The 25,457-nt window shown below is 46.8% G+C and overlaps 1 protein-coding gene across 6 annotated transcripts in view; it reads left to right on the forward strand.

Annotated features, from left to right (window-relative positions):
- LOC142478289 (ETS domain-containing protein Elk-1-like) overlaps window positions 1–25,346 on the forward strand; it is a 60,645-nt gene extending 35,299 nt beyond the window's left edge. For 5 of the 6 annotated variants that reach the window (XM_075582443.1, XM_075582444.1, XM_075582438.1 and 2 more), the window contains 3 exons: window positions 11,092–11,279; window positions 15,472–15,800; window positions 21,029–25,346. In XM_075582443.1, coding sequence (XP_075438558.1) covers window positions 11,092–11,279; window positions 15,472–15,589 — 306 coding nt within the window. In that variant the 3' untranslated portion in view covers window positions 15,590–15,800; window positions 21,029–25,346. The remainder of the gene's footprint in view (window positions 1–11,091; window positions 11,280–15,471; window positions 15,801–21,028) is intronic. The other variant, XM_075582440.1, reaches the window with a different exon arrangement.
- The last annotated feature ends 111 nt before the right edge of the window (window positions 25,347–25,457 follow it).

Consider the following 25,457-nt stretch of genomic DNA (forward strand, 5'->3'; position numbering starts at 1 on the left):
TACGTGTTGGTGTGGGTGTATGTAGGAGCAGATGGTGTGGGTGTAGGGGCACATGTTGGTGTGGGTGTAGGGGCACATGTTGGTGTGGGTGTAGCTGTACGTGTTGGTGTGGGTGTAGCTGTACGTGTTGGTGTGGGTGTAGCTGTACGTGTTGGTGTGAGTGTAGCTGTACGTGTTGGTGTGGGTGTAGCTGTACGTGTTGGTGTGGGTGTAGCTGTACGTGTTGGTGTGGGTGTAGCTGTACGTGTTGGTGTGAGTGTAGCTGTACATGTTGGTGTGGGTGTAGCTGTACATGTTGGTGTGGGTGTAGCTGTACGTGTTGGTGTGTTAGTGTGGGTGTAGGGGCCCATGTTGGTGTGGGTGTATGTAGGAGCAGATGGTGTGGGTGTATGTAGGAGCAGATGGTGTGGGTGTAGGGGCACATGTTGGTGTGGGTGTATGTAGGAGCAGATGGTGTGGGTGTAAGTAGGAGCAGATGGTGTGGGTGTAGGGGCACATGTTGGTGTGGGTGTAGGGGCACATGTTGGTGTGGGTGTAGCTGTACGTGTTGGTGTGGGTGTAGGGGCCCATGTTAGTGTGGGTGTAGGGGCACATGTTGGTGTGAGTGTAGGGGCACATGTTGGTGTGGGTGTATGTAGGAGCAGATGGTGTGGGTGTAGGGGCACATGTTGGTGTGGGTGTAGAGGCACATGTTGGTGTGGGTGTATTTAGCAGCAGATGGTGTGGGTGTAGGGGCACATGTTGGTGTGGGTGTAGGGGCACATGTTGGTGTGGGTGTATGTAGGAGCAGATGGTGTGGGTGTAGCTGTACGTGTTGGTGTGTTAGTGTGGGTGTAGGGGCCCATGTTGGTGTGGGTGTATGTAGGAGCAGATGGTGTGGGTGTAGGGGCACATGTTGGTGTGGGTGTAGGGGCACATGTTGGTGTGGGTGTAGGGGCACATGTTGGTGTGGGTGTAGGGGCACATGTTGGTGTGGGTGTAGGGGCACATGTTGGTGTGGGTGTAGGGGCACATGTGGGTGTGGGTGTATGTAGGAGCAGATGGTGTGGGTGTAGGGGCACATGTTGGTGTGGGTGTATGTAGGAGCAGATGGTGTGGGTGTAGGGGCACATGTTGGTGTGGGTGTAGCTGTACGTGTTGGTGTGTTAGTGTGGGTGTAGGGGCCCATGTTGGTGTGGGTGTATGTAGGAGCAGATGGTGTGGGTGTAGCTGTACGTGTTGGTGTGGGTGTAGGGGCACATGTTGGTGTGGGTGTAGGGGCACATGTTGGTGTGGGTGTATGTAGGAGCAGATGGTGTGGGTGTATGTAGGAGCAGATGGTGTGGGTGTAGGGGCACATGTTGGTGTGGGTGTAGGGGCACATGTTGGTGTGGGTGTAGCTGTACGTGTTGGTGTGGGTGTAGCTGTACGTGTTGGTGTGGGTGTAGCTGTACGTGTTGGTGTGAGTGTAGCTGTACATGTTGGTGTGTGTGTAGCTGTACGTGTTGGTGTGTTAGTGTGGGTGTAGGGGCCCATGTTGGTGTGGGTGTAGGTCGGAGCAGATGGTGTGGGTGTAGGGGCACATGTTGGTGTGGGTGTAGGGGCACATGTTGGTGTGGGTGTAGCTGTACGTGTTGGTGTGGGTGTAGGGGCACATGTTGGTGTGGGTGTAGGGGCACATGTGGGTGTAGGTAGGAGCAGATGGTGTGGGTGTAGGGGCACATGTTGGTGTGAGTGTAGGGGCACATGTTGGTGTGGGTGTAGGGGCACATGTTGGTGTGGGTGTATGTAGGAGCAGATGGTGTGGGTGTATGTAGGAGCAGATGGTGTGGGTGTAGGGGCACATGTTGGTGTGGGTGTAGGGGCACATGTTGGTGTGGGTGTATGTAGGAGCAGATGGTGTCGGTGTAGGGGCACATGTTGGTGTGGGTGTAGCTGTACGTGTTGGTGTGGGTGTAGCTGTACGTGTTGGTGTGGGTGTAGCTGTACGTGTTGGTGTGAGTGCAGCTGTACGTGTTGGTGTGGGTGTAGCTGTACATGTTGGTGTGTGTGTAGCTGTACGTGTTGGTGTGTTAGTGTGGGTGTAGGGGCCCATGTTGGTGTGGGTGTAGGGGCACATGTTGGTGTGGGTGTAGCTGTACGTGTTGGTGTGGGTGTAGGGGCACATGTTGGTGTGGGTGTAGGTAGGAGCAGATGGTGTGGGTGTAGGGGCACATGTTGGTGTGGGTGTAGGGGCACATGTTGGTGTGGGTGTAGGGGCACATGTGGGTGTAGGTAGGAGCAGATGGTGTGGGTGTAGGGGCACATGTTGGTGTGGGTGTAGGGGCACATGTTGGTGTGGGTGTATTTAGCAGCAGATGGTGTGGGTGTAGGGGCACATGTTGGTGTGGGTGTAGGGGCACATGTTGGTGTGGGTGTAGGGGCACATGTGGGTGTAGGTAGGAGCAGATGGTGTGGGTGTAGGGGCACATGTTGGTGTGGGTGTAGGGGCACATGTTGGTGTGTGTGTATGTAGGAGCAGATGGTGTGGGTGTAGCTGTACGTGTTGGTGTGGGTGTAGCTGTACGTGTTGGTGTGAGTGTAGCTGTACGTGTTGGTGTGGGTGTAGCTGTACGTGTTGGTGTGGGTGTAGCTGTACATGTTGGTGTGGGTGTAGCTGTACATGTTGGTGTGGGTGTAGCTGTACGTGTTGGTGTGTTAGTGTGGGTGTACAGTAGGGGCCCATGTTGGTGTGGGTGTATGTAGGAGCAGATGGTGTGGGTGTAGGGCCACATGTTGGTGTGTGTGTAGGGGCACATGTTGGTGTGGGTGTATGTAGGAGCAGATGGTGTGGGTGTAGCTGTACGTGTTGGTGTGTTAGTGTGGGTGTAGGGGCCCATGTTGGTGTGGGTGTAGGGGCCCATGTTGTGTGGGTGTAGGTAGGAGCAGATGGTGTGGGTGTAGGGGCACATGTTGGTGTGGGTGTAGCTGTACGTGTTGGTGTGTTAGTGTGGGTGTAGGGGCCCATGTTGGTGTGGGTGTAGGGGCCCATGTTGTGTGGGTGTAGGTAGGAGCAGATGGTGTGGGTGTATGTAGGAGCAGATGGTGTGGGTGTAGGGGCACATGTTGGTGTGGGTGTATGTAGGAGCAGATGGTGTGGGTGTAGGGGCACATGTTGGTGTGGGTGTATGTAGGAGCAGATGGTGTGGGTGTAGGGGCACATGTTGGTGTGGGTGTAGGGGCACATGTTGGTGTGGGTGATGGGGCACATGTTGGTGTGGGTGTAGCTGTACGTGTTGGTGTGGGTGTAGCTGTACGTGTTGGTGTGGGTGTAGCTGTACGTGTTGGTGTGGGTGTAGCTGTACGTGTTGGTGTGGGTGTAGCTGTACGTGTAGGTGTGTGTGTAGCTGTACGTGTTGGTGTGTTAGTGTGGGTGTAGGGGCCCATGTTGGTGTGGGTGTAGGGGCACATGTTGGTGTGGGTGTATGTAGGAGCAGATGGTGTGGGTGTAGCTGTACGTGTTGGTGTGGGTGTAGCTGTACGTGTTGGTGTGAGTGTAGCTGTACATGTTGGTGTGGGTGTAGCTGTACATGTTGGTGTGGGTGTAGCTGTACGTGTTGGTGTGTTAGTGTGGGTGTAGGGGCCCATGTTGGTGTGGGTGTATGTAGGAGCAGATGGTGTGGGTGTAGCTGTACGTGTTGGTGTGTTAGTGTGGGTGTAGGGGCCCATGTTGGTGTGGGTGTATGTAGGAGCAGATGGTGTGGGTGTATGTAGGAGCAGATGGTGTGGGTGTATGTAGGAGCAGATGGTGTGGGTGTATGTAGGAGCAGATGGTGTGGGTGTATGTAGGAGCAGATGGTGTGGGTGTAGGGGCACATGTTGGTGTGGGTGTATGTAGGAGCAGATGGTGTGGGTGTAGGGGCACATGTTGGTGTGGGTGTAGGGGCACATGTTGGTGTGGGTGTAGGGGCACATGTTGGTGTGGGTGTAGGGGCACATGTTGGTGTGGGTGTAGGGGCACATGTGGGTGTAGGTAGGAGCAGATGGTGTGGGTGTAGGGGCACATGTTGGTGTGGGTGTATGTAGGAGCAGATGGTGTGGGTGTAGGGGCACATGTTGGTGTGGGTGTAGGGGCACATGTTGGTGTGAGTGTAGGGGCACATGTTGGTGTGGGTGTATGTAGGAGCAGATGGTGTGGGTGTATGTAGGAGCAGATGGTGTGGGTGTAGGGGCACATGTTGGTGTGGGTGTATGTAGGAGCAGATGGTGTGGGTGTAGGGGCACATGTTGGTGTGGGTGTAGGGGCACATGTTGGTGTGGGTGTAGGGGCACATGTTGGTGTGGGTGTAGGGGCACATGTTGGTGTGGGTGTAGGGGCACATGTGGGTGTAGGTAGGAGCAGATGGTGTGGGTGTAGGGGCACATGTTGGTGTGGGTGTATGTAGGAGCAGATGGTGTGGGTGTAGGGGCACATGTTGGTGTGGGTGTAGGGGCACATGTTGGTGTGAGTGTAGGGGCACATGTTGGTGTGGGTGTATGTAGGAGCAGATGGTGTGGGTGTATGTAGGAGCAGATGGTGTGGGTGTAGGGGCACATGTTGGTGTGGGTGTATGTAGGAGCAGATGGTGTGGGTGTAGGGGCACATGTTGGTGTGGGTGTAGGGGCACATGTTGGTGTGGGTGTAGGGGCACATGTTGGTGTGGGTGTAGGGGCACATGTTGGTGTGGGTGTAGGGGCACATGTGGGTGTAGGTAGGAGCAGATGGTGTGGGTGTAGGGGCACATGTTGGTGTGGGTGTATGTAGGAGCAGATGGTGTGGGTGTAGGGGCACATGTTGGTGTGGGTGTAGGGGCACATGTTGGTGTGAGTGTAGGGGCACATGTTGGTGTGGGTGTATGTAGGAGCAGATGGTGTGGGTGTAGGGGCACATGTTGGTGTGGGTGTAGGGGCACATGTTGGTGTGGGTGTAGGGGCACATGTTGGTGTGGGTGTAGGGGCACATGTTGGTGTGGGTGTAGGGGCACATGTGGGTGTAGGTAGGAGCAGATGGTGTGGGTGTAGGGGCACATGTTGGTGTGGGTGTATGTAGGAGCAGATGGTGTGGGTGTAGGGGCACATGTTGGTGTGGGTGTAGGGGCACATGTTGGTGTGGGTGTAGGGGCACATGTTGGTGTGGGTGTAGGGGCACATGTGGGTGTAGGTAGGAGCAGATGGTGTGGGTGTAGGGGCACATGTTGGTGTGGGTGTAGGGGCACATGTTGGTGTGGGTGTATGTAGGAGCAGATGGTGTGGGTGTAGGGGCCCATGTTGGTGTGGGTGTATGTAGGAGCAGATGGTGTGGGTGTAGGGGCACATGTTGGTGTGAGTGTAGGGGCACATGTTGGTGTGGGTGTAGGGGCACATGTTGGTGTGGGTGTATGTAGGAGCAGATGGTGTGAGTGTAGGGGCACATGTTGGTGTGGGTGTAGGGGCACATGTTGGTGTGGGTGTAGGGGCACATGTTGGTGTGGGTGTATGTAGGAGCAGATGGTGTGGGTGTAGGGGCACATGTTGGTGTGAGTGTAGGGGCACATGTTGGTGTGGGTGTAGGGGCACATGTTGGTGTGGGTGTATTTAGCAGCAGATGGTGTGGGTGTAGGGGCACATGTTGGTGTGGGTGTAGGGGCACATGTTGGTGTGGGTGTATGTAGGAGCAGATGGTGTGGGTGTAGGGGCACATGTTGGTGTGAGTGTAGGGGCACATGTTGGTGTGGGTGTAGGGGCACATGTTGGTGTGGGTGTATGTAGGAGCAGATGGTGTGAGTGTAGGGGCACATGTTGGTGTGGGTGTAGGGGCACATGTTGGTGTGGGTGTATTTAGCAGCAGATGGTGTGGGTGTAGGGGCACATGTTGGTGTGGGTGTAGGGGCACATGTTGGTGTGGGTGTATGTAGGAGCAGATGGTGTGGGTGTAGCTGTACGTGTTGGTGTGTTAGTGTGGGTGTAGGGGCCCATGTTGGTGTGGGTGTATGTAGGAGCAGATGGTGTGGGTGTAGGGGCACATGTTGGTGTGAGTGTAGGGGCACATGTTGGTGTGGGTGTAGGGGCACATGTTGGTGTGTGTGTATGTAGGAGCAGATGGTGTGGGTGTAGCTGTACGTGTTGGTGTGTTAGTGTGGGTGTAGGGGCACATGTTGGTGTGGGTGTATGTAGGAGCAGATGGTGTGGGTGTATGTAGGAGCAGATGGTGTGGGTGTAGCTGTACGTGTTGGTGTGGGTGTATTTAAGAGCAGATATTGTGGGTGTAGCTGTACGTGTTGGTGTGTTGGTGTGGGTGTAGGGGCACATGTAGGTGTGGGTGTAGGGGCACATGTAGGTGTGGGTGTAGCTGTATGTGTTGGTGTGTTGGTGTGGGTGTAGGGGCACATGTAGGTGTGGGTGTAGGGGCACATGTAGGTGTGGGTGTAGCTGTATGTGTTGGTGTGTAGGTGTGGGTGTAGGGGCACATGTAGGTGTGGGTGTAGCTGTACATGTTGGTGTGGGTGTAGGGGCACATGTTGGTGTGGGTGTAGCTGTACATGTTGGTATGGGTGTAGGGGCACATGTTGGTGTGGGTGTATGTAGGAGTAGATGGTGTGGGTGTAGCTGTACATGTTGGTGTGGGTGTAGGGGCACATGTTGGTGTGGGTGTATGTAGGAGTAGATGGTGTGGGTGTATGTAGGAGCAGATGGTGTGGGTGTAGCTGTACGTGTTGGTATCGGTGTAGGAGCAGATGGTGTGGGTGTAGGGGCACATGTTGGTGTGGGTGTAGAGGCACATGTTGGTGTGGGTGTAAGGGCACATGTTGGTGTGGGTGTATGTAGGAGCAGATGGTGTGGGTGTAGGGGCACATGTTGGTGTGAGTGTAGGGGCACATGTTGGTGTGGGTGTAGGGGCACATGTTGGTGTGTGTGTATGTAGGAGCAGATGGTGTGGGTGTAGCTGTACGTGTTGGTGTGTTAGTGTGGGTGTAGGGGCACATGTTGGTGTGGGTGTATGTAGGAGCAGATGGTGTGGGTGTATGTAGGAGCAGATGGTGTGGGTGTAGCTGTACGTGTTGGTGTGGGTGTATTTAAGAGCAGATATTGTGGGTGTAGCTGTACGTGTTGGTGTGTTGGTGTGGGTGTAGGGGCACATGTAGGTGTGGGTGTAGGGGCACATGTAGGTGTGGGTGTAGCTGTATGTGTTGGTGTGTTGGTGTGGGTGTAGGGGCACATGTAGGTGTGGGTGTAGGGGCACATGTAGGTGTGGGTGTAGCTGTATGTGTTGGTGTGTAGGTGTGGGTGTAGGGGCACATGTAGGTGTGGGTGTAGCTGTACATGTTGGTGTGGGTGTAGGGGCACATGTTGGTGTGGGTGTAGCTGTACATGTTGGTATGGGTGTAGGGGCACATGTTGGTGTGGGTGTATGTAGGAGTAGATGGTGTGGGTGTAGCTGTACATGTTGGTGTGGGTGTAGGGGCACATGTTGGTGTGGGTGTATGTAGGAGTAGATGGTGTGGGTGTATGTAGGAGCAGATGGTGTGGGTGTAGCTGTACGTGTTGGTATCGGTGTAGGAGCAGATGGTGTGGGTGTAGGGGCACATGTTGGTGTGGGTGTAGAGGCACATGTTGGTGTGGGTGTAAGGGCACATGTTGGTGTGGGTGTATGTAGGAGCAGATGGTGTGGGTGTATTTAGGAGCAGATGGTGTGGGTGTATTTAAGAGCAGATGGTGTGGGTGTATTTAGGAGCAGATGGTGTGGGTGTAGCTGTACATGCAGGTGTGGGTGTAGGGGCCCATGTTGGTGTGGGTGTAGCTGTACGTGTTGGTGTGGGTGTATGTAGGAGCAGATGGTGTGGGTGTATTTAGGAGCAGATGGTGTGGGTGTAGCTGTACGTGTTGGTGTGTTGGTGTGGGTGTAGGGGCACATGTGGGTGTAGGGGCACATGTTGGTGTGGGTGTAGGGCACATGTGGGTGTAGGTGTTACTGTGGGTGCAGGTGTGTGTATACATGTTGTTGTGGGTGTACGTTTTGGTGCAGGGGCAAGTGTTGGTGTACTGGCACGTGTTGGTCTTGGTGTAGGGGCACGTATTGGTGTAGGGGCACATTTTGGTCTTGGTGTAGGAGTGCATATTGGTGTAGGGGCATGTGTTGGTCTTGGTGTAGGGGCTTGTGTTGGTGTAGGGGCACTTGTTGGTCTTGGTATAGGGGCACGTGTTGGTCTTGGTGTAGGGGCATATGTTGGTGTTGGGGCACATGTTGGTGTAGGGGCATGTGTTGGTGTAAGGGCACATGTTGGTGTGGGTGTAAGAGCACATGTTGGTTTTGGTGTTGGTGGAGGGGCATGTGTTGGTCTTGGTGTAGGGGCACGTGTTGGTGTAGGGGCACGTGTTGGTCTTGGTGTATGGGCACGTGTTGATGTTGGTGAACGTGTTGGGGGAGGTGAACGTGTTGGTGTAGAGGCACATGTTGGTGTAGGTGAATGTGTTGGTGTTGGTGTAGGGGCAAATATTGGTGTAGGGGCAGATATTGGTGCTGCTGTATGGGAATGTGTTGGTGTGAACGTGTTGGTGTAGGTGAACATGTTGGTATAGGTGAACATGTTGGTATAGGTGAACATGTTGGTATAGGTGAACATGTTGTATAGGTGAACATGTTGGGTAGGTGAACATGTTGGTATAGGTGAACATGTTGGTATAGGTGAACATGTTGGGTAGGTGAACATGTTGGTATAGGTGAATGTGTTGGTCTAGGTGAACATGTTGGTATAGGTGAACATGTTGGTATAGGTGAACATGTTGGTATAGGTGAACATGTTGGTATAGGTGAACGTGTTGGTCTAGGTGAACGTGTTGGTCTAGGTGAACGTGTTGGTCTAGGTGAACATGTTGGTATAGGTGAACGTGTTGGTATAGGTGAACGTGTTGGTCTAGGTGAACGTGTTGGTCTAGGTGAACATGTTGGTATAGGTGAACATGTTGGTATAGGTGAACATGTTGGGTAGGTGAACATGTTGGTATAGGTGAACATGTTGGTATAGGTGAACATGTTGGTATAGGTGAACATGTTGGTATAGGTGAACATGTTGGTATAGGTGAACGTGTTGGTATAGGTGAACATGTTGGTATAGGTGAACATGTTGGTATAGGTGAACATGTTGGTATAGGTGAACATATTGGTATAGGTGAACATGTTGGTATAGGTGAACATGTTGGTAGGTGAATGTGTTGGTGTAGCTGAACATGTTGGGTAGGTGAACATGTTGGTATAGGTGAACATGTTGGTATAGGTGAACATGTTGGTATAGGTGAACGTGTTGGTATAGGTGAACATGTTGGTATAGGTGAACATGTTGGTATAGGTGAACATGTTGGTATAGGTGAACATATTGGTATAGGTGAACATGTTGGGTGGGTGAACATGTTGGTATAGGTGAACATGTTGGTAGGTGAATGTGTTGGTGTAGGTGCACGTGTTGGTGAACGTGTTGGTGTAAGGGCACGTGTTGGTGCAGTGTAGCGGAACATGTTGATGTATGTGTAGGGGTAGCTATAGATAGAGACCTCGCTCGAAAACCCCTTGTTGGTTAGGGCGTGCTGCCTAGGGAGTGGGTATATGGACAGAAAATGAGTGTATCTAGAGAGGTACACAGAATAGAATCCCTTTGTAGGCGCACCGCAGACCGTTATGGAATAAATGTGGTCAGGGGAAAAAAAGTGTGTATAGCAAAATAATAAATGTTTTTAATCAAATTTGTGATTGTGCAATAAAAATAGCAAATAATAAAAAACTAGTATTTACTATGTTAAAAGACACTAGTTATGTCACAGAAATAGGTCCAGAGGAATTATTCTGGGCCCTCCAGCAGGTATAGCTAATGTTAATTCACTGTGGTGCCTTAAATGTTAAGCATATCTCAGAGGTATATCAAGGTAAATCAGTGTATATCCTGTAGTGGATGTTGGCCACATTAGCTATACCTGCTGGAGGGCCCAGAATAATTCCTCTGGACCTATTTCTGTGACATAACTAGTGTCTTTTAACATAGTAAATACTAGTTTTTTATTATTTGCTATTTTTATTGCACAATCACAAATTTGATTAAAAACATTTATTATTTTGTTAAACACACTTTTTTTCCCCTGACCACATTTATTCCATAACGGTCTGCGGTGCGCCTATAAAGGGATTCAATTCTGTGTACCTCTCTAGATACACTCATTTTCTGTATGTGTAGGGGCACATATTGCTGCTGCAGTATGGGAATGTGTTGATGTAGGTGAATGTTTTTCTGTAGGGGCACATGTTGGTGTAGGTGAACATGTTGGTGTAGGTGAACATGTGGTGTAGGTTCAGGGGCACGTGTTGGTGTAGGTGAACGTGTTGGTGGAGGGGCATGTGTTGGTGTATGTGTAGGGGCTCATATTGGTGCTGCTGTATGTTAACGTGTTGGTGAATGTTTTGGTGTAGGGCACATGTTGGTGTGGGTGAACGTATTGGTGTAGGTGAACGTATTGGGGTAGGCGCACGTGTTGTAGGCACGCGTTGGTGTAGGTAAACATATTGGGGAAGGGGCACGTGTTGGTGTAGGGGCACGTGTTGGTGTAGGTGAACGTATTGGGGTAGGGGCACGCGTTGGTGTAGGTGAACGTATTGGGGTAGGGGCACGCGTTGGTGTAGGTGAACGTATTGGGGTAGCGGCACGCGTTGGTGTAGGTGAACGTATTGGGGTAGGGGCACGCGTTGGTGTAGGTGAACGTATTGGGGTAGGGGCACGCGTTGGTGTAGCAGCACGTGTTGAACATAATTGTAGCTGACTGGCACATATGTTGTTACTGTAGTTAGACACGTTGTATATAATGTAGATTAATATGTTTCAGAGGTCTGGCACAGTGGCTAAAGGACAGAAGAGTAACAGACCCAGGTACACGGGTAAGGACCTGAAAAGTAGCGCTGAGACATGATGCACGTTACTCTTGTGGGAAGGAAACAACTTGACTTGATCCCCTTCTTTGTGAGGGAGAGACTCGAGCCTGTATCATTGTGCATGCATTAGTAGCACTGTACAAGTATTACAGTATGTTTACTGTAACTCACAAGCTCTCTAAGTTATGGGCTCTCTCTGCTTTCAGACTCCTCTCCTGCTTACCCCGAGTTCTCTTCCTCCTTCTATCCATTTCTGGAGCACACTGAGTCCTATCGCTCCTCGGAGCCCTGCCAAGCTCTCCTTCCAGGTGAGATGCCAAGAGGAAGGTGCCACCCTCCCCATGTGTTTCATCTTCCGGTCCGTAGAGAGAGCTCTCGTCCAGCATCTACAAGTGTAAGATGAAAGGATTCATCATTTCATTTACCTTTAGGAGGCTGACCTGAAGCAGTGTGAATGCAAGGTTACTGCCCTAGGAGCGTGATGTATGCAGACTCTTGTCAGTGTTGTTTAGAGATGAGTGCAAGGCACCACCCTGCAGGTTCCCCTGGCAGTTAAAGGTTAAAATCATGCATAAAATGTCATTTTTTTATTTGCTGAAGTTTCACATTTGGGATTGGAAATCAAAGTGCACAAAATACATATACATATACATATACAGGCATACCCCGCATTAACGTACGCAATGGGACCGGAGCATGTATGTAAAGCGAAAATGTACTTAAAGTGAAGCACTACCTTTTTCCCACTTATCGATGCATGTACTGTACTGCAATCGTCATATACGTGCATAACTGATGTAAATAACGCGTTTGCAACTGGCTCTATAGTCTCCCAGCTTCAGAACAGGTAGGAGCCGGTGGTAGGAGCCGGTATTGCTGTTCAGGACGTGCTGACAGGCGCATGTGTGAGCTGCCGTTTGCCTATTGGGCGATATGTCCTTACTCGCGAGTGTACTTAAAGTGAGTGTCCTTAAAGCGGGGTATGCCTGTACATATACATATACATATGCCTGTACATATACATATACATATACATATACATATACATATACATATACATATACATACTGAGTTGAGTTATGGTGAGTAAAAAAAGTGACAAAAACCCTCCACAGCAAAGCAAATATGCAAATGTAAATACAACTGTATGCTCATCTGCATGTCTTAGGCAGGTCTGCAACCCCGCCTTTCACCATTATCACCCAGCACATAGCACTTCCACTGCAGCAGGGGATTCTGGGAAATGACATGCAAATGAGCACACAGTGCCACCTTTTGCTTCAAAACCAGTGCTGTGTGCTGGGTGATAATGCATGCAAATGAGTACACAGTAATATTTCCATTTGCTATATGCTTTACTGTGGGGGGGTTTTGTCACTTTTTTTTACCCACCATAACTTGACTAGTATATATATATATACAGTGTTCGACAAACCTATACATTTGCTCGCCCCGGGCGAGTGGATTTAACCCCGGGCGAGTAAATATTGGCCCAAGCAGCACACGTTTGGTACTAGGTGGCGAGTAGATTTTTTGCTGATTTGTCAACCACTGTATATATATATATATCAAACACACAAAAGTTAGTTGCTCAACACTAAATATAAGTGGTTAAATCAGGCCCAAAATAACACTGACTGATTGGGTATAAAGAAATATACACCCAAAAAGGCTGGAGTAAAATAAAGGTAACCTGATGGTGCTGGGGGATAAATATATATATAGAACACACAATGAAAAAGGACAAAGACAATCCCCTAAAATAGCACTCTGAAATATACCACAAAAATAATTAATAAGAATATAGAAAAAAGACCCGGACGCTCTGCCAAAGTAGAAAAATGAACAAGATTTTATTAATGCAACAGCAAGACACACTAACTTAAAAACATGAACATGCTAATGACAGCTAAGAATATGTGGGCAGAGACTCTCTAAAGTACTATCATTTGATCCAAAAGCTGAAGATGTGTCTAAATAATGAAAACTATGATATAAATTGACACAAAAAAACCTAAATGGAACAAAAAAGGAAAAAAATATATAATTTAACCCTTAAAGCTAAAAGAAAACCTTGCTACAAAAAATATAAAATGTAACTAAGGGCATAGGGAAAAGTATGCAATCAATAACCTTATATACCACAAAGTGTATATAAGCAAAAAATATAACTTCTAGCCAAGGGGAAAACACAGGGGAGAAAGAAAAAAGAAATAACCAAACTCATACCCTGAGCAGCAAATCCAAAAAAATATATAAATAATTAGTACTCAGGCAGCATAGAAACTAAGGATGACTATGGTATAAATACATGAGCAAACAGGAACATAATTGCATGATATTGAAAGAGACCACGAGGACCAATAATGCCAAACAGCAAGAGAGATAATACTCAGCTGTCGCTAGATAGCGGGAGGGATCAGTCCTCAGTAGTTGAGTTCCAGTGTATGCTCGTATAAAATCAATGAAAGTCCATAGTTGCTGCATTGAGCAGTACAGAGTCACGCCAAAAAAGTCACATATAGCTGTCTATTGCAAACACTCAACGCGTTTCACCCGTCGGTGGGCTTCTTCCCGGAGTGATTTTTTCTATATTCTTATTAATTATTTTTGTGGTATATTTCAGAGTGCTATTTTAGGGGATTGTCTTTGTCCTTTTTCATTGTGTGTTCTATATATATATATTTATCCCCCAGCACCATCAGGTTACCTTTATTTTACTCCATTTTACTCCATATATATATAAATAAAAATAAAAAACAGCGCTATAATGAACACAATCTAATAAAAATTACTCTAAAAGGACTTAAATATAACAGAAGGAACCTATAACACACTAATCCTGTAAATAGAGAAATACCTGAACACAATAAAATATACTCAGTCCTTGTATAAAGTCCAAGCAAGAAATAAAAGATAAATGTTCCAAAGTGGAGATTTGGGAGATCCTGGCAGCCTTCTCCACAAGGGAAACTGATCCCAGATATAATCTGTGAAAAGATAAAAGGGAAGGGTTGTTTGTGAGTTGAACCACAATTGATTTTATTAGTGTAATAAATTGTTCAAGCAGTATTACACTAGTAGAGCACGCCTCTCTTTTCCCTTCATATATATATAGATATTAAGAGAGATATATATATATATGAAGGGAAAAGAGAGGCGTGCTCTACTAGTGTAATACTGCTTGAACAATTTATTATATATATATATGTGTGATAGAAAATAGTGATAGAAAATCACTAGCACTCCTATATAGATGTTAATGATTACCTGGTGCACGTCCCATAAAGTCAAGTAGAGGTATACATTACCAGAGGCGGCAAGGAGGCGACAGCCCTCAGAGGGTGAATATCCCCCAGAGGGATCGAAACGTTGGAGCTTTGTGATATGCTTAATACATAAGTTTTGATATTCACCCTCTGAGTGCTGTCGCCTCCTTGCCGCTTCTGGTAATGTATACATATATATATATATATATATATATATATCTTATTATATCTAAGGCAATGTTTTTCAACCAGGGTTCCTACGAACCCTTGGGTTCCCCAGTCATCCCTAAAAGGTTAAAGAGAAAAACCGACTGAAGAGCGGAAAGGTAAACACCTGCTTTCTGAGGCAGCGGCATCAACCATTTCTATTTATCCCTAAAAGGTTCCCTACAATTTTCTGGTCAATTGGAAATGATATCAATTACAGAAGAATTCACAATGCATCTGATCACAGAGTTTCTATTAGAGAGGGTTGGGGTTCCTTACAATGCCTCTGATCTCAGATGCGCTATTAGAGAGGGTTGGGGTTCCTTACAATGCATCTGATCTCAGACGCGCTATTAAAGAGGGTTGGGGTTCCTTACAATGCATCTAATCTCAGACACGCTATTAGAGAGAGTTGGGGTTCCTTACAATGCCTCTAATCTCAGACGCGCTATTAGAGAGAGTTGGGGTTCCTTACAATGCCTCTAATCTCAGACACGCTATTAGAGAGAGTTGGGGTTCCTTACAATGCCTCTAATCTCAGACGCGCTATTAGAGAGAGTTGGAGTTCCTTACAATGCCTCTAATCTCAGACACGCTATTAAAGAGAGTTGGGGTTCCTTACAATGCCTCTAATCTCAGACTCGCTATTAGAGAGAGTTGGGGTTCCTTACAATGCCTCTAATCTCAGACACGCTATTAGAGAGGGTCTGGGTTCCTTACAATGCCTCTGATCTCAGACGCGCTATTAGAGAGGATTGGGGTTCCTTACAATGCCTCTAATCTCAGACACGCTATTAGAGAGAGTTGGGGTTCCTTACAATGCCTCTGATCTCAGACGCGCTATTAGAGAGTCCTGGGGATGCCTCAGAATTTCACGTTGGGTTCGTTAACCATAAAAAGCTTGGAATCCACTGATTTAAGGTGACAGGGTGAATGTTATAATCTCCTGTCAATTTTTTAAATGTAAAATTGAATTATTTTATTGATGGTACTTTAGTAAGTTCTTATTTCTGTTTGTGGGCTTAGAGGGAATGTCAATAATTTGTATCCCCCTTGTTATTGCACCAGTGAATTTCTCCAAACGGTCACACTTATTCCCTCTCATTTCAGTTCCCAACAAATGGAAGTAACCAGATTCACATCCCAACTCTCAGTGTGGATGGACTTTCTACTCCTGTCGTTCTCTCCCCTGGACCACAGAAGCCATAACGAATCCACAGAGCTGTGACACCCGCCAGTTCTACGCTGAGTAGGCAGATCAATGTCTTACTGTCCTCTCACAAGTCCTCTCACTGCTTCTACGGGTTCTAAGAGCAAAGGGTGAAGGATCCTGAGATTTGAGCAGGTCTACTTTCTATGAGGAGCTGTAATTTTGTGCTGGTGACTGGTGGGGCCCTTCCCGGCATCCTGTGTAGTCCAGTTCCTCTGGGTCCCATCAGGTAAAGGCATGTTTGGAATTGAAGTGGAAATTCAGGGCCTGGTTTGATCTGCAGGAGACGATATCTGACTGTGGAATTGGCATCCTGAATAATAAGCAGCTATTGTAACTTATCAGATCCAAGTCTGAGAACAAGAGGAGTTCAGTGATAAGCACATGCACTTTTAGTTTGATGGAAACATTATATTATGTTGGCCAAATATCACTCCCACCTTTAGTGTGGGAGTTGTGAAAATGGGGAAAGGAAGGGAGGGGATATAAAGGGACAGGAGGAGGTGGTATAAAGGGACAGTATAGGGACAGGGGGAGGTAGTATAAAGGGACAGTATAGGGACAGGGGGAGGTGGTATAAAGGGACAGTATAGGGACAGGAGGAGGTGGTATAAAGGGACAGTATAGGGACAGGAGGAGCTGGTATAAAGGGACAGTATAGGGACAGGGGGAGGTGGTATAAAGGGACAGTATAGGGACAGGGGGAGGTGGTATAAAGGGACAGTATATTTATTTATAAAATATTTTACCAGGAAGTAATACATTGAGAGTTACCGCTCGTTTTCAAGTATATCCTGGGCACAGAGTAAAACAAATAATACATGGTTACAAGTACAGTTACATAAATGAACAGGGTATACATTATATACAAGACATTGCGTGCACAGTTAAAGAAAATATATATTATGAGCGTATGAAACAGTTACAGACCAGATTAAAGTGTGAGACAGCCTTAGATTTGAAAGAACTTAAACTGGTGGTGGATATGAGAGTCTCTGGTAGGTTGTTCCAGTTTTGGGGTGCACGGAAGGAGAAGGAGGAACATCCGGATACTTTTTTGAGCCTTGGGACCATGAATAGTCCTTTGGAGTCTGATCTCAGGTGATAAGTGCTGCAAGTGGTAGGGGTGAGGAGCTTGTTCAGGTAGCTGGGTAGCTTGCCCATGAAGAATTTAAAGGCAAGATAGGAAAGATGAACTTTGCGCCTAGACTCTAGTGATGACCAATCTAGTTCTTTGAGCATTTCGCAGTGATGTGTGTTGTAGTTGCGTTGGAGAACAAAACAACAAATTGAATTGTAGAGGGTGTCAAGTTTGCTAAGGTGGGTTTGAGGAGCCGAGCCATATACTATGTCTCCATAGTCAATAATTGGCATTAGCATCTGCTGTGCGATACGCTTTCTGACCAGGAGACTTAGGGAGGATTTGTTCCTGTAAAGTACCCCTAGTTTGGCATAGGTCTTGGTTGTCAGGGTATCAATGTGCATCCCGAATGTTAAGTGGGAGTCAAACCATAAGCCCAGGTATTTAAAACTAGTGACAGGTGTTAGAGTGGTGTTAGCGTTGGTTTGAATCAGGAGCTCAGTCACTGGAAGCTTTACAAATTTAGTCTTGGTCCCAAATACCATTGTTACAGTCTTGTCAGTGTTTAAAAAACAGTTTGTTTTGGGAAATCCAGTTTTCGAGTCTCAAAAAGTCAGACTGAAGTATGTGTTGAAGGTCAGAGAGGCTATGGCTGTGTGCATACAGGATTGTGTCATCTGCATACATGTGTATTGAGGCTTCCTTACAAGCTGTGGGAAGATCATTAATGAACACTGAGAAGAGTAGGGGCCCCAGAACAGAGCCTTGCGGGACACCACAGGTGATATCCAGGGGGTTGGAGTTAGAGCCTGAGATGGACACATGTTGGGATCTTCCTGATAGGTAGGACTGAAACCAGTTTAAAGCATGTTTCCCTATTCCAGAGCTCTGGAGTTTGTTAAGCAGGATAGCATGATCAACTGTGTCAAAAGCCTTTGCAAAATCTAGGAATACTGCCCCAGTGAGTTGTCCCCGTTCCATTCCACACTGGATTTCATTGCAAACTTTTAGCAGGGTAGTTATGGTGGAGTGTTTGGGACGAAAGCCAGATTGGAATTGGCTAGGGAAATTTGTCTTGGTGTAGAAATCGCTTAATTGGGAGTGGACACATTTTCCCATGACTTTGGATAGAATTGGGAGCAGTGAGATTGGCCTGTAGTTTGAGACAGTGTTTTTGTCCCCACTTTTGAAGATTGGGACAACTCTGGCAGTTTTCCAGGTCTTAGGGATATGGCCTGCAGACAGGATAGAGTTGACTATGGACGCAATTGGTTTGGCAATGGCTGGGGCACCAAGTCGTAGGAACCTAGATTGTAGTAAGTCGGGTCCACATTGGCTGCTTAGTTTTAGTTTGAGGAGCGCTTGTATAATCTCCTCTTCAGATACTGGGCCAAATTGAAAATTGTGGGCAGTGTTGGGAGGGGGTGGGGCTATGTGGGCACTCCCAGGATAAGATTCATGTTTGGGGTTTGTGCTGCGTTTTGCTAATAAGTTAGTGGCACACCCCACAAAGTAATCATTGAATGCATTTGCAATGTCAGTGGGGTTTGTCGGAGTAATATCCCCCTTAGTGATATTACTTGGTTGTTGATGGTTAGGAGGCTGGAATATATTGTTGATAACCTTCCAGAAGTTAGCTGGGTTTGATGTATTCTGGTGGAGATTGTCAGAGTAATATTGTGCTTTTGCATGCCTTGTTTGCCTTGTGCACATGTTCCTCATGCATCTGTAGTGATTGAGATCCTTGGTAGTGCCAGTTACTTTGTAGCTTTTCCACAAGGCATCCCTGAACTGGTAGAGTGCTATAAGGTCAGGTGTAACCCATGGAAGGTGGGCCCCCCGTACCCTTATTTTGCGTAGTGGAGCATGGGTATCGCAGAGTTTTAAGAACTCTGATTGGAAATAGTCAAGCGCAGAATCAGGGTTGGGAATTAAATCGATTCTGTGCCATGGGCAGTTGGTAAGGTCATCCAGAAACTGTTGTGGGTTAAAGTTTTTAAATGTTCTAGTGAGGAGAACTTTAGGGCTTGAATGGGGCGGTTTAATTTTCCTTACACAGTACACTATTGCATGGTCACTGAAAATATCAGGAAGGATGCCAGAGGATTGGATTCTGCTGGGGTTTGAGGAGAGAATCCAGTCTAGCAAGGAATGGTTATGCGACTTCAGGTTTATCCGTGTGGGTTGGGAAATGAGTTGCGATAGGTTAAGTGACTTGAGTTGTATCTGGATTTTGTGGTTTTTAGGGTCAAGCCAATTGAAGTTGAAATCCCCAAGAACTAGCAGCTCACTCTTCTCATTCAGAGAGGAAATGGAGCCAAGAAATTGGGTGATATCAGTCAGGGATTGTAGAGGGGCTTTAGGGGGGCGGTAGATGCCAGCGAGCAAGATGGGCTTAGAAAAGGGGAGGCAGATTTTGCAAACTAGAATTTCAAAAGAGGGTGGGCTTGGTGGGCAATGTAACAGTGTAAATTGTAATGTGTCTGCAATATAAAATAACACCCCTCCTCCTCTCTTTGACCTATCTCTCCTAAAAATGGAGTATCCCTGAATGGCAATATTTGCATCAGGGGTTTTAGGGGATAGCCATGTTTCTGTAAGAACGATGGCTTTGGGTGTATGCATAAGGCACCATGCCCTTAGTTCGTCCAGTTTGGGCAGCAGGCTCCGGATGTTTATATGGGCGACAGATAGGCCTTTTTGGAATTTAAAGGTGGAATTCTCAGGGGCATGGGACAGAGCTGAAATGGGAGGACCTGGGTTAGGTTCAATATGACATGCTAAAGAGAGTAACAGTATGAGTAGAAATTTGGGTAGTTGTTTGCAAGTTGTAAATTTGTGGTGTTTGCCATTAGAGTGAGCAGTGGTTGGTGTGCTGGTTTTTAGAGTTCTCCACCAACATTCAGTAGATAGTGCAAGGCTTTTGAGTAGTCCAGGGTGTATGTTGATGCTGGGTGTGGGCCAGGATGGAGGAGTTTGTAGTGGGTAGAGGGAGTAACATCTCCATGAGGCCAGGAGAAAGAAAAAAGTTAAAATACATAGCAGGTTCATGATGGCAGAGGTAGGCAGTGCTGCAAGGAGCTGTTGTGAGCAGAGTGAGTGTGAGCAGACTAAACAGCAGGTGTGTGCCTGTTCCTTGTCAAATGTTTAGCTGTATTGCAATGCTAGAGTCAGTTCAGGGTTTCAGTGTATTGTGCAGTCAGTTTTGGGAGAGACTGCAGTAAATAAGTTGTAAAGGGGTGGGGGGTTGAAATAGGCAGGTTAGCAAGCTTGGGATCATAGTGAGATCTGAATAGCTTACCGTTTGTTGTCTTGAGTAAAAGAGTTTGCAGTAGATCCAGTCCCCAGTCACCTCTAGTCACACTGTAGTCTAACTGTATTTATCACTTAAAAAGCTCACTTTAAATGCCTCACTGTCTAATGCCTAATGCAGTTCCTGCAAAGATGCAGGAAATGTGTTAGTATTATACAGATAAAAGCAGTCACATGACCCTCCCCCTCCCCAATAAATCAGCTTGTTCCAGTTGGTCATTTAACAGCACAGAGTTAAGAGGGGGAAAAAAATACTTTTTAAATTCAAACATACTAACTTATATCAATTCTACAAGGCCAGAGTCAGTCTGTCTTTTACACAGGATTTGCACATCAGGAACATACTTATATCAATTCTACAAGGCCAGAGTCAGTCTGCCTTTTACACAGGATTTTCACATCAGGAACATACTTATATCAATTCTACAAGGCCAGAGTCAGTCTGTCTTTTACACAGGATTTGCACATCAGGAACATACCTGTGAAGAGAATGCAATTAGATCCATGTCATATCAGCTGAGGTTATTGGTCTTGCATGAAGAAAGTGAGTATATTAACTGTAGTCTAACTGTATTTATCACTTAAAAAGCTCACTTTAAATGCCTCACTGTCTAATGCCTAAGGACATGTATAGGGATAGGGGGAGGTGGTATAAAGGGACAGTATAGGGAAGGGAGGAGGTTGTATAAAGGGACAGTGTAGGGACAGGAGGAGATGGTATAAAGGGACAGGAGGAGGTGGTATAAAGGGATAGTATAGGGACAGGAGGAGCTGGTATAAAGGGACAGTATAGGGACAGGAGGAGCTGGTATAAAGGGACAGTATAGGGACAGGAGGAGCTGGTATAAAGGGACACTATAGGGACTGGGGGAGGTGGTATAGAGGGACAGGGGGAGGTGGTATAAAGGGACAGTATAGGGACAGGAGGAGGTGGTATAAAGGGACAGTATAGGGACAGGAGGAGCTGGTATAAAGGGACATTATGGGGTTGGAGCATCTTGTGTTTTAGGGACAGCATTGTCACTGATGATACTTCAACTCTTATTGTCTGTCCATTTCTCTAGGGCAATGAATGAATCAGGGACACGTTCACCTGCACCAGGATTTTCTAAGCTTCTCTTGTAGAATGGTTATTTCTGCTACCTGGATATGTTTAAACATTGGACTTTTTTGCATGGCCTATATGGCCTTTTCTTTAGGATGATAACATTATTGGTAGAAATATGTCACCCCAGTAGGTGGCTTCCTCTCATGTTCCTGTTTTTTACTTCATTTCCTGAAGGTTTAGAGGGGACCCTTTTACCCTTTTTTTCCTGCTCAGTAACTCCGGACAGCAGGAAATCATTAACAAAAGTTCAGTCAGAGGCATTGTTTGGAATGAAATGTTTACATGGCAAGTTCAAGAAAGAGGATTGCGACATGAGACATGGGTCTTCTGTTCATTTCTGGATATAGAACAATGACTAGTGGGATTCATAGTGGGATATAAAGGGAAATGTATAGAGTATTACAGAGACAATGGGAACCAGAGGTGAATTGTTAAAAACAGATAGTATTTAGGGCAGTCCAAAAAACAAACAAAGCTTCCAACAGCCAAACAGGTCGAGGCATTTCAACATGGCAGCACTGTCACTGGAGAGAAGGAAATAGACAGAACATTGTTAACATGGACTGATATGAAAGAACAATCTAAGACTAATCCCAGCTGGATAAAAGAAGATGGCTCCATGCGAGATGCCAGACAATGGCTCCCAGCTGGGTGAGAGAAGATAGCTCCCAGCTGGGTGAGAGAAGATGGCTCCCAGCTGGGTGAGAGAAGATAGCTCCCAGCTGGGTGAGAGAAGATGGCTCCCAGCTGGGTGAGAGAAGATGGCTCCCAGCTGGGTGAGAGAAGATGGCTCCCAGCTGGGTGAGAGAAGATGGCTCCCAGCTGGGTGAGAGAAGATGGCTCCCAGCTGAGTGAGACAAGATAGCTCCCAGCTGGGTGAGAGAAGATAGCTCCCAGCTGGGTGAGAGAAGATAGCTCCCAGCTGGATGAGAGAAGATAGCTCCCAGCTGGGTGAGAGAAGATGGCTCCCAGCTGGGTGAGAGAAGATGGCTCCCAGCTGGGTGAGAGAAGATAGCTCCCAGCTGGGTGAGAGAAGATAGTTCCCAGCTGGGTGAGAGAAGATAGTTCCTAGCTGGATGAGAGAAGATAGCTCCCAGCTGGATGAGAGAAGATAGCTCCCAGCTGGATGAGAGAAGATAGCTCCCAGCTGGGTGAGAGAATATGGCTCCCAGCTGGATGAGAGAAGATAGCTCCCAGCTGGGTGAGAGAAGATAGTTCCCAGCTGGGTGAGAGAAGATAGTTCCTAGCTGGATGAGAGAAGATAGCTCCCAGCTGGGTGAGAGAAGATAGCTCCCAGCTGGGTGAGAGAAGATAGCTCCCAGCTGGGTGAGAGAAGATAGCTCCCAGCTGGATGAGACAACCTAAATGAAACAAAAAAAATTGCCTTTTTGTGGAATTCTGGAATTTTCTTTTCTGAAGTTCATATAATACCTAACGGATGGGAGGTTCTCCATGTATTCTACTTCTAGAAAGCCTCACATTAAATTCTGCATTCCTGTAGTGGGGAAACCTTCCGTTATTGTCACGGTGACTCCAGAACACACAGATTCATTATCTTTTGTATATTGTAGGATGTTTTAATATCACCTCTCATTTCTAAGAGCAGCACAAGGATCAGGCCACCTCTCCCGAGGAGAAAAGGAGCAAATTCAGCCTTTTATTTCATTCTCTCTCTCTGGGATGCTGTTGTCAACTTTCATTATTGGTTCGATCTTTACCTTTCTTTTTAATTTCTCTATCTTCACTTTTACAATCTTCAAATCTTTCATCCAATGCACCTTGTTCTGCTCTTCGTTCTCTAGCCCTCTCTACTGACTGTTTTCTTTACCCCACTTACCAGCTCTGTCCACCTGTTTCCTTTTTCAGTCCATCCTGGGAAGGACAGCGATTTATCGAGATTACACTGAGTGTGAGTGGCCCAGGCAGGAATTGAACCTGCACGATTGGCGCCTTAACCACTGCACCAGGTCCCCTACCCTTGTTAGCTCGGATCTTAGTGGAACAATGGGGCAAGGGATGGGACAATGAGTAAACTTGGGATATACAGAGATTTATTTATATATATATATAGGCACCCCCCCACCTCATGTGTCTTGCCTAAACCACCAAAATATAACTCAAATAACATTATGCTGAAATCATGATGAGACACTCAATAAAATAAACGTTTGAAAGAATATAACAGCATTTCTATGCAGATGATTTGATATTATAAATACATATACAAAGACATATACATACAACTATCAATACAAGCTGAATAGCAATACATGTGAATCCAATCCCAATATACTCGGGAGGAGAAGAGTCCCTGGTGGCAGTCTTCCAAAATATGGTATGGGACTATAGTAAGAGTCTATTACCCAGTGGGGGGACACTGTACATATAATGCATAGAAAAAAGGGGAGATGGCAGTAATCATAATTACATAAAAGCAGACCAATCATTATAAGACCCAAAAATAAGACATGTTGAATTCATCGGTTCTAGCCACTTACGTCTTTCCCAAGCAAGTGAATATAAGCAAGGTCCATCTTTAATGCACCAACCAGTCTGCAGTCTAGACAGTAACGGCAAAGTCGAACAACACAGTCTTCACGTGACAATGGTTTAGGTGAAACACATGATGAGTGTAAAGGTGTAGTTAAGGATTGAGTTATCACAATCTCACCCTAGTCCTCATCTATAGGATAGATACTGTATAATCAGTTACTTCTCATATGCCATCGCCTCTCCTCTGCGTGAGACTCGCAGACACCAAGAACCTAACTCCATTGCCTCTCCTCTGTGTGGGACTCACAGACATCAAGAACCCAACTCCATCGCCTGACTGATTCTACAGTATGTATCTTACAGATGAGGACTACAGCTATGGTGAGATCGTAATAATTACATTCTTTACCACCCTCCCCTCCCCCTTTACACTCCACATTTTATGAAATTCTGCAGGAATAATATCGAGTGTATATATATAAATAAAATACAAAAGCACACACTATAACTGAGGAACTCACGAGATACTGTGTTATTCATCACTGAAGGACTACAACAGGGGTGGGGAACCTTTTTTCTGCCAAGGGCCATTTGGATATTTATAAAACATCGTTCGCAGGCCATACAGACACAGACAGGCAGGCACACGGCAGGCACACGGCAGGCACACAGAACCCCGCCCCCCTACCTCTGATAGTTGCTGCTGCTGCTGGGGGGATCGTGTAGGGCGGATGCTGGGGTAAGTGCGGGGGAACGGCTGGAGAAGCGTAGGGAATGCTCCGGGTGGAGTACGGTGGCTGCTGGGGATCGTGTAGGGCTGCCGGCGCCTCACCACCTCCTCCCGATCGGGCGCGCGGCGGCCATTTTTTTTTAAATTAGCGCGACCCCGGTTATAGCAGTTGCCTTAGCAGGGCCAGACCAAATGATTTCGATGGCCTTATAATGCCCTCGGGCCTGACGTTCCCCACCCCTGGACTACAATATTATACTATCTTACTGTAAACAGTCCAGAAGATTGTGTTCATTATATTAATGAGGCAGACTTTTAAACCAGCATTGCATGAATATTTGAATACGTACATTATCTGTGCAGAAAATTACGAGAGCCTGTGTTTCACCTCAACTTTTGTCACGTGAAGACTGCGTTGTTCGACTCTGCCGGTACTGTCCGGACTGCAGACTGGTTGGTGCATTAAAGATGGACCTTGCTAATATTCACTTGGGTAAGACGAACAGTAAGTGGCCAGAACCGATGAATTCAACATGTCTTATTTATGGGTCGTATGATTGGTCTGCTGAGGACTTTATATGGTGGTGGTACTGCTGCTGCATGCGTGGCCAGCTGGGTGCGGCAAGAATAGGCCTAGAAACGGCCTCTATAACAAACCATGGTTCTGCGTGTTGACACATATCTCTGAGCTAATGATGTTGCTGGTGAAGTGCGGATAAATTGTGCTAAGTGACGTTGCTTTGCAAGATTACTGCCATCTCCCCTTTTTTCTATGCATTATATGTACAGTGTCCCCCCCTGGGTAAAAGACTCTTACTATAGTCCCATGCCATATGTTGGAAGACTGCCACCAGGGACTCTTCTCCGCCCGAGTATATTGGGATTGGATTCACATGTATTGCTATTCAGCTTGTATTGATAGTTGTATGTATATGTCTTTGTATATTTATGTATTTTTGTATGTTTTTCATTATTCTCTATTAACACATTTAGGGATGAAGTGTTATTATAATATCAAATCATCTGCATAGAAATAAATTGCTATAGTTTTTTTTATTTAATTATTTTAATTGGGTGTCTCATCATCTTTGCAGCATTATAACATTGTGTTGTTTGCTGTGGTTTTGGAGGTGGTTGAGAAATTATTTTGCGGGATTGAGCA

This window comes from Ascaphus truei, unplaced genomic scaffold (genome assembly GCF_040206685.1).
Source record: "Ascaphus truei isolate aAscTru1 unplaced genomic scaffold, aAscTru1.hap1 HAP1_SCAFFOLD_236, whole genome shotgun sequence".
Taxonomy (NCBI): Eukaryota; Metazoa; Chordata; class Amphibia; order Anura; family Ascaphidae; genus Ascaphus; species Ascaphus truei.